The sequence below is a fragment of the Chrysemys picta genome, chromosome 12 (assembly GCF_011386835.1).
Source record: "Chrysemys picta bellii isolate R12L10 chromosome 12, ASM1138683v2, whole genome shotgun sequence".
NCBI classification, from domain to species: Eukaryota; Metazoa; Chordata; order Testudines; family Emydidae; genus Chrysemys; species Chrysemys picta.
The window spans coordinates 43287189-43305204 of record NC_088802.1 but is presented as its reverse complement, the minus strand read 5'-3'; the positions used below and the strand labels follow the sequence as shown (position 1 = coordinate 43305204).

Below are 18016 nucleotides of genomic sequence, written 5' to 3'. Positions count from 1 at the left end.
CTAGATGTTCCTCCCGCTCCTGGCTTCACTCTACTTTTCTTTTTCTTTTATAAAGCATGTAACTTCCTGTACATGTGCTGTTCCCTCTTTTCATTCTCTTTCCCTCCACTTTGCCCTTTTCCTCTTTCTTTCCTTACTTTATTTTCTGTTCTCTATCATCTCCTGTATGTTTTCTCTCTCCTTTCTTCTCCCAAGGGTCTCAAAACTTTATTCCCACACATGCACTCTTTTCTTTTACCGCTGTTTTGCAACTCAGCATGTCTAATAATTTACCAGAGTAAACAAACCCAAAAGGGGCGGATGAACAGATTCCATTTGAGTCCAGAGTAGGTATGAAATTTGTTGTCCTTGTCTACAAGGCTGGTCAACACAGGTACAGCCTGGAATGAAGCTGTTTGCCCTTCTAGTAGCAGGTTGAATTCAGGACACTGAACTAGATGGACTACTGGTCTGACCAAGTATGGCCATTCTTCCGAATGCAGATATTACAGCAGTTTGGGGAAGTAGGACAGGACAGGGGATTTAGAAAATATTGTTGTACCGAAATACAAAGTTAATGAGCGAAAGCCTTACGTGTGGGTAACTCTTCATCGCATGGGGAAAGTTTAGGCCCTTCCTAAAGCAAACAAAAGGCTCCTATCCAAGGTTCTCTACTACAGGAAGCGTTAGACATTATGGTATTTGTTTATTTATATCTGTAATTTCAAGGGAGAGTGGTCCCTTCATTTTTCAGCATAAAATATAGAGAAGAAAACATTCCAATTAACAGTAAGAAGCCTGCTGTGAATGCCACTCAGAGCAATAAATAATCAGTGGGTTGTACCCAGAGATTGGTCATTTTATACCTAACTTAAGCTCGTCAGTCACTCTTAAAGATTACTTATCAGACAGAAGTTGTGGTTAAAGTGTTATTTGGTGGTGTGCAACACTCATGGCAGAAACAACATATTACAAAAATCACTTTAGATAAGATATACAATGTTGTTACATTGAAGAGATCCAGAAGAATTCTGGACACCTCACACCCTACCTGGCAATTAGCCCAGATATATTACCACCTGTCAGTTATTTTAGCACTTATATAGCACCATTCATCTAAGGATCTCAGAATGCTTCATACAAGTGGGCAAGCATTATTACCCCACTGTACAAATAAGAAAGCTGAGGCACAGAGGGTTTTTCTTGATTAGGAAAAGTGGTCAAGTTCAGATCAGGCTTGGCTAATACAGGTTAGCGAAACCTGACTTTTTTTTTTTTCCTAGTGTAGATGCCGGGTAACATCTTCTAGGCTACAATATGACTAGCTAAAGGTGTCTAAACTAGGAAAAGGGTCAAATTTAGGTTAGGCTCAGCTCGCACATTAGCTAAGTCCAATCTAAACTCAACTACTTTTCCTAGCGGAGACAACCCCAGAGCGGTTGAGTATCTTGCCCAACATCACACAAAGCAGATCACTGGCAGAGCTAGGAATTGAACCCACACCTCCAGACTGTCAGAGACCTGATCTGACAAATAGACCATGATACCACCTGGTAGATATTTGAAGCCATCACTCATGCATATCAAGCAAGTTGAGGGAGGAAAGTCACCAGCCAACATCCCTGCCAGGTTGATGGAAACTTCACCCAGTCCACGTGAGCCGTGTGCCATGTGGGAGAGTTATATACATACATTCTTCACTTCCCAACACAGCTCCCCATGCCCACTGAAGGAGCAGGCTCCTTGGAGCAGAGCCTCTCCTTCCTATCGCAGACTACGGGGAAGCTTTTCTCGCCGCCAGCTCAGCCAGCTGCTTCTGGCGCCTCTCCACCACGTCTTGGCGCTTCTTCTCATAGTGCTCGTACTCCCTGGCACGGAGCTCCTCCACCTCAGGGAAGAAGCGGTGCCTGAGACAGAGAAAGATGGTCACTGCAGTGAAGTGAGGGCCCCTGCCCAAATCCACCACACACAGCTAAGCCCCCCCAATCCCTGCCAAGGCCCCCAGCACCCTCCACCCAGCTGAGTCCCTGCCAGCCAAGGCCCCCAGCGCCCCCCACCCAGCTGAGCTCCCCGCAATCCCTGCCGGCCAAGGCCCCCAGCGCCCCCCACACCTGCCCCCCAATCCCTGCCAGCCAAGGCCTCCAGTGCCCCCCCACACCTGCCCCCCAATCCCTGCCGGCCAAGGCCCCCAGTGCCCCCCCCACCTGCCCCCCAATCCCTGCCGGCCAAGGCCCCCAGTGCCCCCCCACACCTGCCCCCCAATCCCTGCCAGCCAAGGCCTCCAGTGCGCTCCCCCCAACTAAGCCCCACAGCACTTCCCCTCCGCTCTCTGCCGGCCAAGCCCCTCCTCCCCGCACCTGTACACGAAGGCGGTGGCCAGCGCACACAGGATACTGCCGAAGAGGAGGGGCTTTGCCAGCCGCTTCCGCGCCGACATACGGCCCACCATGGCGGGCAGCAGCGGGGCACCGCTACAAGCCTCGGGGCCTCCCGCCCTCCGCCAACGTCACGTCCGGCCCCGCTCTCAGTATTTCCGCCCTTCTTTCAGGTTTTCCCTCTACGTCATTTCCGCCCCGTTGCTTGGGTCGCCTTGTCTATGCCCCGTGTGGCGCTAGGAGCGGTTAGTGACGCCGCGGGGCGCGCTGCGCGTGAAGGTAGGGCGGGGGGGTGGCTGGGTGACAGGGCTGCGGAGCGAGGGGCCTGGGTAGCAGCGCAGTAGGTCCCGTCCCGGGTCCCTGCCCGCCTAGGCTGTGCCCTGCCGCGCTGGGAGCTGCGCCCCACAGCCCCCGAACCCCCACTGCTGGCGTCCTCGGCGGTGTAAGCCCCGAGCTGGATTGTAAAGCCGGAGGGTCCTCCTATATCCCGGCCAGGAGGCACCTGGACCACGCACAGTGTTGCTAGCTCTTCTGATTTTCGGTGGGAGTCTTGCAATAACTGGAGTTAAGGGTTCTTAAAGCCCCAGCTCCTGGAGTCCTGCGACTAGGTGAGAATCTTTCATTTAAAAAAAAAGTCAGGTTTTAGCCCTTGTTGTGGAGAAAAGCATGAAAATCTGATCCAGTGCAGCCTAAAGGTTCGGAAACCTCAGGGCAAATAGAAACAAAAATGTATTATTTTCTTTGCAAATCTTGTGGTTTTTAAACCAGTCTCGTTATTTTGTGCACCTTAACTCTCTATTTTTGAATGTTTGGGATTGGCAACAGTGCATTTTAAGCATAGAGGCCGCTTCCGCCCCATTCAAACTGGCCCCATCTACTCTAGGAAAATCACCATAACAAATTCACCAAAGGTTGCAATGATGGAAACTGTAGTGTAGGTGAGGATCAGGAGTTTTTACCAGCATTCATCTAGCCCTACTCAGAAAAGGCTTAGAAGACACTATAGTAAAAACACTCATGAGTATCAGAGGGGTAGCCGTGTTAGTCTGAATCTGTAAAAAGCAACAGAGGGTCCTGTGGCACCTTTAAGACTAACAGAAGTATTGGGAGCATAAGCTTTCGTGGGTACGAACCTCACTTCTTGCATCTGAAGAAGTGAGGTTCTTACCCACGAAAGCTTATGCTCCCAATACTCATGAGTAGTCTATGATACCACTAATGGAGCTGCACCAATGCTAGATCGAAGATGGGACAATTGTCAATGATTCTCAGTGCAGATAAGGCATGTTTAAACCCCATTGTAGCTAGCATGGTTCTGATCCAAACATGGACAGGGCCTGAGCTTGTAATACTGCCACTTGCAGTTCCCTCAGTGAGTCTGAAGGGAGGGAAAAGAAAATCAATTGAATATTCTACACTTGTTAGAATGTTTTTAACCTTGCAGTGAAACTGGGGCCATTCAGGACATCATGAACAAAACTTAATTTTCTCTCTCTAGCACCATGTCCCAAAAGCAGCGGGATATGCTGGAACTAGGGCGGCTTGAATACTTACAAGCGCTGGTCACCGAGTTCCAGGTAACAGAGAGTCCAGGTGAGCTTATAATTTTTTTCTGAAAGTATATTCCAAATGTCAGGATCATAACTGGCTTATCAGTTGCTGGTTGATTTTTTTTCCTTCAGGAATTAGACAGCCCAGCCCACTTCAGCTGTCTTTTTCTTCACCTAAATGCTGCTTATGTATTGCAGAAGCCAAGGAGCAAGTATTGGCTAATCTAGCCAACTTCGCCTACGATCCCAAGAACTATGAATATCTCCGACAGCTTCAAGTCCTTGACCTGTTCCTGGATATGCTCACAGAGGACAATGAGATCCTTGTGGAGTTTGCAATTGGTAAGGAGTGGATTTAAAACTATTTGTAAAATGAACAATAGTAGTTCCAAGCACTGGTTGGGTACTGATGGGTCAGGGGATGCTAGCCTCGCTGCTTTGATTCTGTAGTCCACTTGAATTTGGGAGAGAGGATCAACCACAGATGACAAACTGTCTGTGACAAATGTTGATCAAACTGCTTAATGCACTAGTGGAAGGGCCTCAGATTTAAATGTTATTAATGTTTATAATGCAATATACATGAGTTAAGAGGCAAGGTACTGTACATCTGGGGTCAGGCTTGGGTTATGGGGGGTTACAGGTATCGTTTGCAAGGATGAGAAGATACATACATATCGCATAACCTGCATAGACCCAGATTGGGGTGCAAGGGTTTTTAAAGTGTCAGTGGATAAGTGGGCTCGGGTACGCCACCTATGGAATGAATAAGGAGTCTGAGTCAGTATCGGTGTAGCGGATAAGTACATGGGTGGGGCGCGTCCCTTGGTCCTTCAGGGAAGGAAGTGAGTTATTTCCCTGGTCGGTAGTCTCGGTTACTCAATGCGGTATTGACAATGTCCTGTGATGTGACAGTGATGAGGGCAGTATAAAAACCTATATAGAATAGAATAGCTGGAACAGGTGAGAGACATCAGGCTAGGGGCTTGAAGTGAATTATTTCACATTAAGACAAGTCTCCCTTTCGCTTCACTAACATGCTGCAGTGCTGAAAAATAAACAAACTTACTTTCTAAGCCTAGGTAAAACCCGGGATATTGGAACAAAAAATCTAGTTTAATGATAATTTTTAACCCACATCCCTACTGTAATGATACAGTCATTGAGAACAACTAAGGTTTTGCCATAGAGCATGAGCAAGTCCAATATTGTGTTACTGTTATTGTTGACAGTTAATCCTCTAAAAGGACCTGTTCTAAATAATATAATGAAGTCTTCTGAGGAATCCCATTAGAGCCAGTCAGCGTGGATTCAATACAAACTGGGAGCCAGACATGCCAAATTCAAATCCTGAATGGTTAGCAGGGTTAGATGATGTGACGGTTGAATACACATAGCCTTGTGTACTTACTACAGCTTCCACTAGCAGAGCTGCACTGGGGATGTCATAGATCAAAATGAGGCTAGTATGGCTGCACCCTAAGTGCAAAGTGTTGTTAGGACAGGATACGTATTAGTATTTGCACCAAGTAATAGAAATCATATTTACAATATCTTAATTAGTATTAATAATGCCATGCTACTTCTAATAGCACCTCTCATAACTAATTAAAATCTCGCTATACCTTCTGTACAGCACAGGGAGTATTTCTAGGAATCTCTCACTCTTTACTGGATTGTAGCCACCTCAGAGATGAAATAAGGCATTTCCTTAACAGAAAACCAAGTCTTTTAACCCCACTCTTGAAAAATTTACCAGAGGATTTTTAAATGACAAGTTCTGTGTTTGTTTAATCTCCTGTGAAAGATGTTACCTCTAAGACCTTAGCGCCCCCTAATGTCATATAGGGGAATGAGTGCTTTGGTTGAAAAATCACCTTGAGGAAGGAAGGACAGACTTTTGAGAATAAACTTATTCCGGGAGCAGGGTGGACAGTTTTCCACCTACTATAAAAATATTCTGGCCAGTTGAGTCTATGTGGGGACAAGGGTCTCAGTGAAGTGCAAACCAGTATTTTGTTTCTGATATTGTATGTACTTTATATACCAGTAATGAGCACATTAAATTGGGTGGAATTCACACCTGTAGTTAGTTCAGTGCAAGTCTGTGTATGGACACACAAGAGCATCCTATTGTGATATAACATAAGTAGGTTGTTTTTGTTTTTAAAGAAAACTATCTGTGTTAGACTTGCTCTGAACTAACTAAAGGCATGAACGGCAACGATCAGTTATTTTGATCTTAGTTACTGTGTAGACAAGCCCTAAGAAAGAGTTGAGGATCCTGGTTGCAGCAATGCCACTTGAACCTCGAGAGGGAGTTAGTTAGGTGTTAAGGGTGATCTAAGGTGGTGGTAGCTGGTACCACACACTCTCTCCTTTCTGTTTCAGGTGGTCTTTGTAATCTCTGTCTGGATAAAACAAACAAGGACTATATTTTGGAGGCAGATGGGGTGGCACCTGTAATAAACTGCTTATCCAGCTCAAATGAGGAGACAGTGATGTCGGCAGTCACTACTCTGATGTACTTGACCACACCACAGTCTCGCCAACAGACCACAGCGTTCGCGGTGGTGGAGTGCATGTTACGTTTCTCCCTCTCAGCTAACAGGAGGCTAAGCAACCTAGCAAGGGTCTTCCTTGAGGATTATTGCTCTCCTGTGCAGGTGGAGGAGGCCAGGAACCTGAGCAAACATACAGCTGTAGGGATCCCGCTCCCAAAGGACTGATGTTATGCAGGGCAGATGGAGTAGTTTAAGATTATTATTGAATGAGAAGAAATAGTCTTGACTCTATCTTTAGAGCCCCCTCCACCTGCAGGATAGGTCAAGAGGCTGGTGAAACTAGTGAAAGACATTCCTAACATTCTGCCTCAGTTTGAAAGGGGCAGATGGGGAGCCGGGCCATGGGTCCAGAAGACAGGATTAGAAGCTAAACTGCTACAAAACAAATTATGGCTGTTAGAAAGCAGGACAAGCGACTCCTGAACCATCATCCAAATAACCATTTCTGATGTTACCATTTCCAGTGTGGTTGTCAGGTAATGTAAACCCAACACAATTCTTTTGCATCACCATCACCCTAGCTGCAGCTATTGCTGCCCATCTTCTCAATTATAGCTTTGAAATATGTTTAAATCATATGTTCTTTATTTCTCAGTAGGAGAGAACGCACCTTCTTCCCCCTACAATTTGCAGTCTGATCACATACCTCAGGACTAAGTATGAGCCAGCATCCTCATACCACGGGCACCTGGCCAGTTAATTAGCTCCACTGATGTTAAATATCAATAGGAATAATGTATTCACCACAACATAGCTGGTGGGAAAGATGCAGATTAAGATTTAAAAGGGAATACTAACAGCAGACTGCAGCTCAGAAGGATAACCAGTCTTGTAGTAGCTTTTGTAAAACTTACTCTGAATAAAACATTAAGTGTAGACAGTTCTGGATCAGACATTCACTGAGTACAGCATTTGCAACCCAAACCTTAGCAGCTCACATTCATGCAGGAGAACCAGGAAGTGAAACTATCTACTTTCATTATGAGCCAAGCAGGGGAAAAAGTGGATGGGTGCTGAACAGCCAATCTGGTTTAGAATATGAGATTGTTAAACTGTTGAAAACAAGATTTCCTTTCCTAACGTGACTGTGTCCCTCATACTTACAGTTTCAGTGAGTGGGACAGAGGGCAGAGTGCTTTCATGGAGTTTTACAGCCCAACTTCCTCTTTCTAATTTCTTCATCCTCCCTTCCTGCCAACCCAAAACATTCTACCGAGCGTTATAAGCAGCTGCTCATCTCTTGTCGAGTTTCTCCCTCCAAATAGTCTAAAGAAGATGCAAATCTTAAAAAATAAGCTTTGTATCTTTGGCCCTTAAAACTGCCCCTACCCAGGTCAGCGCGCTTCCTTTAAATGGGATTTCGTTGCCAGTTCCCAACTTGTCCATTTCCATTGGCAATGAGACTAGCATAGCATTCTTTTTCCGCATTACTTCTGCGTTTGCTTTCCACTATCCCCCTCCAGTCATCGGCCCACGACTGCAGCCGCCTACGTGGGGTCTGAAGCTCTAGATGCTCGTTATGGCAGCAAGTGAACAAGATGTGTTCCCAGCTCGGCTTAGGCTCCGCACCTGAGAAGAGCCAGAATGGAAAGCTGAAATTAGTCGTTCTTTTCCCCCAACAACAGTAAATCATCTGCTGTGAAATCTCCACCTCAAGTTTCCCAAACCTTTAATGGTGTCTTTGTCATCGAACAGGAGGTCAGCTGACACAACTGTTTTATCCCGGGTCAGAATCAGTCGCTCCACGAACTTAGGACCCAAGTGTTTTTCCACCCAGCTGTACTGTTGGGGAGGAAGTAGAGCATTAGAAGAATTTTACTTAGCAACAAGTTTGACTGTTTATAACATAGTGATCTCATGCTACAGGCCCAAATCTCTTCTAGGAGTGTTATGAACCCTGCAATTGGGCCGTGGTGCAGGACACTAAAAGGACCAATGTGAACTGTACTTTCAATGCCGTTCACTCATGACTGCACTGGGTACCATGAAGTTACACTGGTGTAAAGCAGCATGAGAGGAGAGTCAACCTATGGCATATACCAGACCCTTCATTATCTAACCCCAAAGTACTTGAGAAACCCCTCTCTCCCTGCATTCCTGCCTGACAGTGATCATCTCTCGATTTAGTCAGGATTTTTCACAGGAGCCTCTGGCATGCAGTCCCTTCCCAGTGCAGTGCATCAGACACCCCTTGGTTGCCTCTGGAGTATGCAGTGAGTCAAGCCTGCATCTACTTGACCATATTGCATCTGTTCTTTTACCCTCCCCCACTCTTCCCATGCCATTTCTTGGTACTGTGGGTATGAGCTGCTGAAAGTTGTTGTTTGTTTGTTTGTCTGGTTTGGTTTTTAAGTATTATATTCTGGCTTCCATTGCATAAGACTCCAGATGCCTTGCAAAAGGCATGACACAGCACTACTTCTGGCCTTTAATACTTCCTCAGTCTGAAAAGGTGCCACTCAGATGGAGTATTTTTGCATGCTGGGTCCTGCAGACTTCACAGGCTGCAGCTTGGCTTTGCACATATTGGTATGGTACTTGGGCACGTACTAACAGTTGAAAGGGGCTGGATTCTGCAATAGCAGTCTTAAAACGAGGGGGGAGGGGGGAAGATCTCCAACCTTCTCCAGGATGCAGTGCTCATACTTCAGCAGGGGGCTCGTGCAAATAAAAACTTCAGTGCTAAAAAGAAACAGCCCTGATTAGTAGTCATCAAACATGGAGAATAGAAAAGGGCTGTGTACTGCAAAGTGTTCTTACTCTTGCATATGGATCATTTCCTGCATGGCTTCAATGGCTCCTGGAATTGGCTCCAACCCCAGAAAGAAGCCAGGTGACTCATAGACACTCGCTACCTTAGCCTGGAAGAGAGAGGAGGAGAATTAGCAGTATTTTTTTTTATTGTAGCTTTCTGCATAATAGCTATTGAATTTACCCCGGGGGTATTATTCACCATCAAAAGGACCTATTTTGTCCACATTTCGGAGACCAAGTGGCTGAGATAATTGGTAATGGGTCACAGTCTCACCCACTGGTTGCCAGGACAAATCCAGGCCAGGCAGCTACTGCCTGAAAGTTGTTACCATCTGGTGGCCTGTGTGAAGTGAGTTGTTGGATCTCATTCCAGTTCCTAGTAGATATATATCCACCTCATTACAAAAACAAACAAACAAACATGCCACCAAACCAACACCCCAGAACACCACACCATGATAATTGGCACCGTCAGCAGAGGGGTCAAGGTCAGACTGGGACACGGAGACTCAGTTATCCTCACTCTTTACAGTCGATCCTGCCAGACCACTGAAGCATACTGGAGGGAGGTTTGCTGTGTTGCTCTCCATGCTGTTGTATATGTGCTCTCTAAGGCCTCAAGCAACAAAATTAAAATGTCTAAGAGCAGATTCTGGCTTCAGTGCGACAGCTTCCCCACGGTGATAACATCAGTGCAAATTCTATTTTAAAATGTTTAAGTTAGTGGCAAAATGACCAAAGCGAGGAAATTCAAAGCTTATTTACTCGTATTTTTGAAAGGCACCAGAGATGATGCCTTCTGCTGAACACAGGCTTGTCACTGACAGTTTGTTTCATATACCTGTAGCCAAGGGCCTGATTTTAGAGGCTGAAAAGGACCAGGCTGCACAATGATGAGTATGATTTTTAATATAATGCAGCCTCCTCCTGTGACTTGCTGCTACAAAGACATTTCAGTAATACAGGGCATTTTGTGGTCCTTAATCCTCATTGCCACTGTGAGTAGATTTTAGCCTGATTGTTACAGATAAAGAAATGGGGGTTAAAAGCACTTGTCTGTGGTCACTGCAAACGGCAGAATTGGCTCTCAGTCTGGTGAGGTCCTTGTTCCCCATCTCATGCTGCCGCTCTAATAAATAACAGGACTGACTTTTCTTGTCTGTTTCTGGAAGTAAATAAGGGACAGAATCATCACTGTGTTCTGGCCCCCTTTTGCTAGCTAGTTGGCTGGAGAACAGAAGTGTTGCAAGGCATGTAGAAGGCCACTCTGGAGAACACCCAGCTCAGAGAACCTTACACCAGGTGCAAAGCCATCTCCAGCAGCCACAGGAGCAGGGACTATTCTGGAACAGAGTGGAGGCAGGGAGGGGGCACGAATGAAGGTCCTGGCCAGGACAGACCAGCCCTCCAGATGAGGCCTCACTATGGTGACAGAGAGCAAGTGTAAAAAGCCGGGACACTTTTTTGGGGGGGTGGGGAGAAATAATTGCCTATATAAGACAAAGCCTCTAATATTGGGACCTTTGGTCACCCTAAGCCCAGGGCTCCCTAACACAGCTCAGCTGACTCAAGTCCCACTAACCCTGCGCTTAAACTGTGGTGCAGACTCACCCAAAGTGGCCAGTGACTCTCCCGCCTGGCTTTATAACCACCCCCACCCCTGCTGCACATGGGAAACTGCCCCACATCGAGGCACCACCCGCCCCTGCTCTCTGCCACGGACCCCTTGATGCCCTTCCCGCCTCCGGCCTCTGCAGGCTGCAATCCCCAGCCAAACACCCTCGTTGGGTCACGGCTGCTGGCGGGCAGTGGCCCGGGCAAGGCAGCCATGTGGGGGCAGCGTGGCAGGGGCCGGGGAGCTATTTACCCCGCTGGCATGCGCGGCACCCAGCACTGAACGGAGCCCCCACACTGCAGGGAGCTGTCCGCGCAGTGAGTGGGGAGCAGAGCTATGCGGTCTGCAGGGCGGGGCAGCGCCGGGGCCCCCTCCAGCTGCCAGGAGGTAGGTGGCGGCTCCCTCAATGGCGCTGCGCCACCGCTTCGGGGCGGGCTTCTCCCCCAGCTTGCAGCCGTGCCAGCTCGCTGCGCTTCCCAGGATGGCGGCCGCGCATGGGGCCCCGACCCTAAGGGACCTGCCGGGGGGTGAGGTGGGGAGTCCCGGCGGTGCTTACCTGGGGCAGCTCCCGGGAAGCATCTGGCAGGTCCCTCTGGCTCCTAGGGGCGGGGTGGTGGGGTGGGGGGGCGGAGGGCTCTCTGCCCACTGCTGCCTTCAAGCCCCACCCCCGCAGCTCTGATTGGGCAGGAGGGAACCTGTGCAGCATGTGGAGACTCCCTCCCCTCTGTGCCTAGGGGCCGCCAGCACTGCAGGCTCCTGTTGGCAGGCGGGCGCACTGCCGGGACTGGCCCCAGGAAGCGCCGCCACGCCAGCCCCAGGACTTTGGTGGTGATGGTGAGCAGTCCCCGATATCAGGACGAAGGGCATCCCGACTGATGTGCGGTCAGGACGTGGGACAAATGTTTTAAAATCGGGACTGTCCCGATAATATCAGGACATCTGGTCACCCTAGCCCTCACCAATGCCGAATAGGGGGGAACGATCACATCCCTCGATCTGCTGGCAATGCTCCTAGTTATACAGCCCAAAATGCCGTTAGCCTTCTTGGAAACAAGGGCGCACTGTTGACTCATATCCAGCTTCTCATCCACAGTAACCCCTAGGTCCTTTTCCGCAGAACTGCCTAGCCACTCAGTCCCTAATCTGTAGCAGTGCATGGGATTCTTCCGTCCTAAGTGCAGGACTCTGCACTTGTCCTTGTTTAACCTCATCAGATTTCTTTTGGCCCAATCCTCTAATTCAGTGGCTCTCAAATCTTTTTACTGGTGACCCCTTTCACATAGCGAGCCTCTCAGTGTGACCCCCCCCCCTTATAAATTAAAAACACATTTTAATATATTTAACACCATTATAAGCACTGGCGGCAAAGCGGAGTTTTGGGTGGAGGTTGACAGTTTATGACCCCCTGAGGGGTCCCGACCCCCAGTTTGAGAACCCCTTGTCTAATTTGTCTAGGTCCCTCTGTATCCTATCCCTACCCTCCAATGTATCTACCACTCCTCCCAGTTTAGTATCATCTGCAAACTTGCTGAGGGCACAATCCACACCATCTTTCAGATCATTAAGGAAGATATTGAACAAATCCAGCCCCAGGACCGACCCTTGGGGCACTCCCCTTGATACCGGCTGCCAACTAGACCTGGAGCCATTGATCAGCCATGTACCAGCTTGCTCTGCCCCCCTTGCTCTGTGACACACCTACCCCGCATTAGCACCCTCCCCCTGCAGCACGTCTGCCCAGCCAGGGCACACTGCCCCGGGCCCCACCGCGCAGTGCATCGGCCAGCTGGGGCACCCCCTTTTCCCACATGCCATGCTGGGGAATACTTCTACCCAGTCCCACTGCCCTCGATCCAGCTCCAGCCCCCGGCCGCTCACCGCCAGGTCCTCCCGCAGGCAGCGGTACTGGTCCCGGACGGAGAAGCCCCTTCGTTCCGCCAGCTCCACGTGGGGTTCCCCAGGGTAGCGGGCCAGGAAAGCCCGCAGCACTCCGCCCTCGAAGTCAGCCAGCACCCCGTCCATGTCCACCAGCACTCGGAGACGGGACGCGGCAGAGCCCGCCATAGCGCCCGGGGCCGGCTGCAGCGCGGCCGCGTCTAGAATAGAACCCACGTGGTAGCAGGCACGCGCGGCGGCAGCCGCCTTAGAGCCCCCAGTAGCTATTCTTCAATAGGACTGGGCGGAGCTTGTCCTTATGAATATTCATCAGTCCCTGGCAAGCCGGCGGCAGCAGGGATCTCAGCGCTCGCGGCACTGGGGATTGCGCGGGCCGCGCGCAGAAGTGGTTCCAAAGCGATGGCGAGGCCTGGGCTCCGGAGCAGTGTTGGGGAAAATCCTCCGTCTCTGCAATAAGCTGCGGCAGAACGAGTGCCAAAGCGCAGCCGGGTCTGTGCTGCAGGGGCGCGAGGAAGGACGCAGGCTTGTTAGGATCAGCTCTATAAGTGCTTTCTTGCCCATGCCTGGCCTGAAGGTGCCTGAACTTTAGGCCTAATCCGTTTCAGGGCTGGGGTGTAGGAGGCCTCCCACCAATTTTTTTTTTTTTGGTGATTGCTGTACCCATAAGTAGATGAGAGAACTAGAGCTTTTCACCTACACCAGCTGATCCCTGCACTGTTTGAACTAGCTGCACTATCCCTTCTTGTTTGGAGAGCTAACAAGTTTATTTTAAGTCTTTGCCATTCACAGCACCTGGAGAGTCTCAACATAATTACTTGACTTTTCTCAGTCTGTCCAAAAATTAAATCAAGGCAAGCTCAGATTTTAACACTAAAATTTGTTTTGCTCTTGCTGGGTGTAACGCATGCCTGTATAGTGATGGAAGAGCAGGCTTGTAAATCTGAACCCTGCAAAGGAACTTCAAAGTGATGGTGCTAGACAAGTAATACTGGAGCCCCTTTTCACTGCTCCATTTGAAAAAAATAAGTTAGCATATATAAAAGAGGGGGGAAATAGCAACAAAATAAGTCATGATATGCTTGCCTCTGGAACATAGTGACTGGTATAAAGTTGGTCCATCCGGCACTTACTTCCTCTCTCATCCTACAGAAAAATGGCATGCAGAGAAGTATTTAGCCTGTGGCACTCATTGCCACAAATTGTCATTTGGATAAGATCTTAGTGCCATTCTGAGAGAATTACACATCTAGTTACCTTTTTTAAAGGAACGTAAGCCATCATGCTTCAGATCATGGGCTAGCCCTGGCTGACAGGATACTGAGGAGGTGGAGCACAAGGGTGATCAGAGATGACCCTTCCACTCTGAACGCCTGTGGGATGTTTCTTGATTTACAACCCCCCTGTGTTTTTGTTTATTTACACATAGGTTAATTAAACTATTGCTATAACAACAAAGGGAAGCATTTCAAAGGAAAGATCAGGCATGCTGTACCATACTAGACAGAGGCAAAATACAAATGAAAACATTGAAATAAAACCCACACAGGAAACACTGCTTCAAAACTTCTATATTATTTACTTTTAAGCAACAGTCCAGCTTTGTGAAGTTACAACACACATTTTAAAAGGATGAGATTTTCACCTCATGGTCAAGCACCAGCATGATCATGCACAGCATTGAGTCATTTATAATAAAATGCCCTTGTAATTTTTACTTGAACAACCACTCTTGTATGATCCACACCTCATTCCACCTTTACTGGCTTAAGATTCGGCTGTACACCCAAATCCCTCCCCAATATTAGGACAGGAATCTCAGCCCTAAATATGGCACATGCCTCATTTCATAATGGCCCAACTCTAAGATACTCCTTGTTAAAGGCAGCATGGTATACTAGATCACACTTCTGTACTGTTCTGAGACATTTACCACATGGAAGTCAATTCAGTTTTGGATAACCAACAGTTGTGTGCGGTGAAGGGGACTGCTCTCATTGACTGTTTGCTGACCTGGTCAACTAGAATTCTAAACCCTTGTAAAGCTGACTATAAGAGGTTCTAAAAATCTCCATACAAAAACCCTCTAAGCACACTTAGAACCAATCTAGTCTCCTTTGAAATACATCACTATCCCTCCTGCTTTCCCTCATGTTTACTACTAGAAAACACTCATGTCACTTCCAGTAGATCCAGGGGAGACTAAACAGAAATGGAAAAAACTTGTTCTTTTTTAAAAAAGAAAGAATGGCAGTACATAAAGTGCTTCTTTTTAATGAAAGAAATTCGAGATGTACAGTCAGGCTCAAGTTGTGCAGTTCACAAGCATGGGGGAAAGAAACAGACACGAGTTCAAAACAGTCAGAAAGGAACAGGTTTAACCGAGGACTAGGCTGGACTTTCCACCAGGTGGATTTCTCCTGGATGGTGCAGGTACTGGTGCTACTGGACTAGGAACAGGTGCAGCAGGCAGGGTTTTTTCTTCACTCTGGCCTGGAGCAGCTTCTACGTCAGCCTCAATGTTTTCTAGAAGAAAAGATTTTAGGGTGTTTGATATGGAAAAGAAGAAAGGGAAATCTCCAGTTCTCTCAGGTAGTCCCCCCTCCCCCAAGTTCTGCTTCAACATCTGCTGGCAAGACAGCATTAACTTTTTGGTGAATAACAAATACATTTCCTTGAGAGACTATCACATCTTACACTTGGTTATAGTCCAGGGGTAGGCAACCTGTGGCATGCGAGCTGATTTTCAGTAGCACTCACACTGCCCGGGTCCTGGCCACCAGTCCAGGGGGGGCTCTGCATTTTAGTTTAATTTCAAATGAAGCTCCTTAAACATTTTAAAAACCTTATTTACTTTACATACAATAGTTTAGTTATATATTATAGACTTATAGAAAGACCTTCTAAAAATGTATAATTGGCACACGAAACCTTAAATTAGAGCGAATAAATGAAGACTCAGCACACCACTTCTGAAAGGTTGCCAGTCACTGCTATAGTCATTTAGGGACCAATTTAGTTCAATTACCATCAAAACTGCACTTGCCAGCAATTCATGGCAAGAAGTAATCACAATTAGTATGATCATGCATAGGTGCTATAACTAGTGCTGCTGCACCCCTGGCTTGAAGTGGATTCCATCAGATATGGGGTTTACAGTTTGTTTCAATGAATCTCAGCACCCCCACTATACAAATTGTTCCAGCACCCCTGTGGTCATGCATGTTATGGATCATCAAACCTGTTAATGGCTCCTAGTGAAAAGTCTCAGCATGCGTTGAATACTAAGCCACTACAATGCAGGTCTGAACGGGAGTTCTGCCTTTAACAGTTTTAAATGTTATATTCACAGCATAATACACAAACTGGAGCCACAGACTCTAGGTTGAATGAGATAAAATGCCTAATCCCTTCCTAAACCTCTGTGGTCTTTGTTTACAGTTTGTCTACAAGCCTTCAATAGATTCACATTCAAGTGTGTGGGCCTGCTTGAAGCTTACATCTCTTGAAAAGAGTGCACCATTTCATCTTGTTCTAATGCTGTTAAAAGACCCTAAATAAAAAAAACAAACATGCCCTCACATGCAGGAACTGTACACACGTAGCACATTCATTAAAATTTTGCTTGCTAGGGATTCAACTCTATTGAGTTTTCTATTCATTACAGTCAGTTATCCAGCCTGTCTCATTCATAGCCATTGACATTTCTGGGAAAGGAGTTTTAATTAAGTGAATCTTTGTGCAAGGAGTGAGGCACCTCAATTAGCTTCTGCTGCAGCTTGTGACAGCTTCCATCTAGTTGTCCCAGAACAGCAGACCCTCCGCTTTCTTAGGACAATCCAGGTAGTTCATCTACTATTTGTGGGAAAATTTATTGGAATTTCAGGGGAATGGCATCACATGTTTGCTCAAAATCCAGCATGTGCGCTGTGAAGTTCAAGAAAATGTACCCTTCCCCCCCAAATTCTCAGCTATTCAGAGGTCTAGTCTTGATTACTTAAGTTTATTTCAGAATTTTGGGAAGTATGAAGAGGATTGTGGGCTTTGCTGTAACTAAACAGAATAGGTCACGGTTAAGTGGCAATAAGCATCAGTAGTAACACACACACACACACACACACACACACACACTCCTTTTGACAAGTCAATCAAGTCTTGTTTTGATGAAAGATTCCTGTTGGACAAAGTTTATTATTCAGGTCTGTAGACTAAATGAAAAATATTTGGTCAGCAAACTAATCAAAAACACAACTTTGAGCAGGGCATTTTAAACATCTTGAAGCAAACTTCACCTATGTGAGACCAATGGAAGAGAATTAATTCTTATGTTGATGCATCAGAAATACATAAAATTCCCAATGATCCAGCAAAGAGATTAAGCTTCTTTTATATAGTAAAATCTGAAGTAACAATGCATGATTAGAAACGGACTGGATAAATGGATCCTACACTCAGGGCAGGCTCTAGACACCAGCAAACCAAGCATGTGCTTGGGGCGGTACATTTTCAAGGGCAGCATTCTGGCTTGGGGCGGGGGGGGGAGGCTTTGCTTCCAGCAGCAAAAGCCTAGAGCCGGCCCTGGCAGCAGCAGCAGCAGCAGCATGTTGTGCATGGGGGGCGCCCGGGGGCCGCTGCGGTTTGCACCGTGGGGGAGCAGCGCCGCACCTTGTGGTGTGGCTGGGCCGGGCAAGCTCTGAGCGGGAGACACTCGGGCTGGGGGCTGCCCTGCAGGACACAGGGAGGCGCCTGCAGGTGACCACGCCCCAGTGCCGCAGCTGGGGCTGGGTGAAGCAGCCCAAGCCGCCCAGGGACTGCGGCCAGAAGCAGCAGCAGCGGGGCCATAGAGGGTGGGGGCCACGTCCCGCTCTCTGGGGCTCTGCTCCCTCTGGGGCTACCCTGCCCCAGCCCTCCTCAGCTCTGCCCTCCCGGGTCACGGTTGGTCCTGGAGGCAGGAGCCCAGGGTGGAGGGACCCTGGGCTGAGGCGTGGCCCGGGAGCCCCGCTGCTTACCCCAACCCTGCCAGCGCTGGACCGGCTGGAGGCGAGGGGGGAGCGGGTGGGAAGCCCAGGGCTGGGGTGGCGGGGGGGGGAGGTGAGTGATCCCAGGGCTGGGGTGACGGGCAGCCAAAAATGTTTTTGCTTGGGGCGGCAAAAAACCTAGAACCGGCCCTGCCTACACTTTACAGAATGCATCCATATTCCTTTGAAGCAACAGAAGCTTGAAACAGATTAGAAAACCACTGTTTCAGACCAATGCACTACATACAATAGTACAGGGGTCGGCAAC

General features: G+C 48.0%; 3 protein-coding genes across 4 annotated transcripts in view; 1 reads left to right on the top strand and 2 right to left on the bottom strand.

Annotated features, from left to right (window-relative positions):
* Nucleotides 1-668: 668 nt before the first annotated feature.
* NT5C (5', 3'-nucleotidase, cytosolic) lies at nucleotides 669-12901 on the bottom strand. Its single transcript, XM_005297464.4, has 6 exons — nucleotides 12716-12901; nucleotides 9229-9329; nucleotides 9090-9150; nucleotides 8136-8250; nucleotides 2337-8037; nucleotides 669-1886 (listed from the first exon to the last, which is right to left on the bottom strand). The coding sequence occupies exons 1-5, from the start codon at nucleotides 12899-12901 to the stop codon at nucleotides 7817-7819; spliced, it is 684 nt and encodes a 227-aa protein (XP_005297521.2). The 3' UTR covers nucleotides 669-1886; nucleotides 2337-7816.
* On the top strand, nucleotides 2588-15257 carry ARMC7 (armadillo repeat containing 7). Of its 2 annotated transcripts, none has more exons than XM_065562769.1 (4): nucleotides 2588-2633; nucleotides 3853-3947; nucleotides 4103-4246; nucleotides 6296-15257. In XM_065562769.1, the coding sequence occupies exons 2-4, from the start codon at nucleotides 3857-3859 to the stop codon at nucleotides 6631-6633; spliced, it is 573 nt and encodes a 190-aa protein (XP_065418841.1). In that variant the 5' UTR covers nucleotides 2588-2633; nucleotides 3853-3856; the 3' UTR covers nucleotides 6634-15257. The 2 variants fall into 2 exon arrangements, with proteins under 2 accessions (XP_065418841.1, XP_005297523.2); XM_005297466.4 differs by lacking the exon at nucleotides 2588-2633 and adding an exon at nucleotides 2917-2962.
* JPT1 (Jupiter microtubule associated homolog 1) overlaps nucleotides 14290-18016 on the bottom strand; it is a 16097-nt gene continuing 12370 nt past the window's right edge. Inside the window, exon 5 of the mRNA XM_005297468.5 lies at nucleotides 14290-15256. Within this exon, the coding sequence (XP_005297525.1) occupies nucleotides 15108-15256 (149 nt within the window). The 3' untranslated portion in view covers nucleotides 14290-15107. The remainder of the gene's footprint in view (nucleotides 15257-18016) is intronic.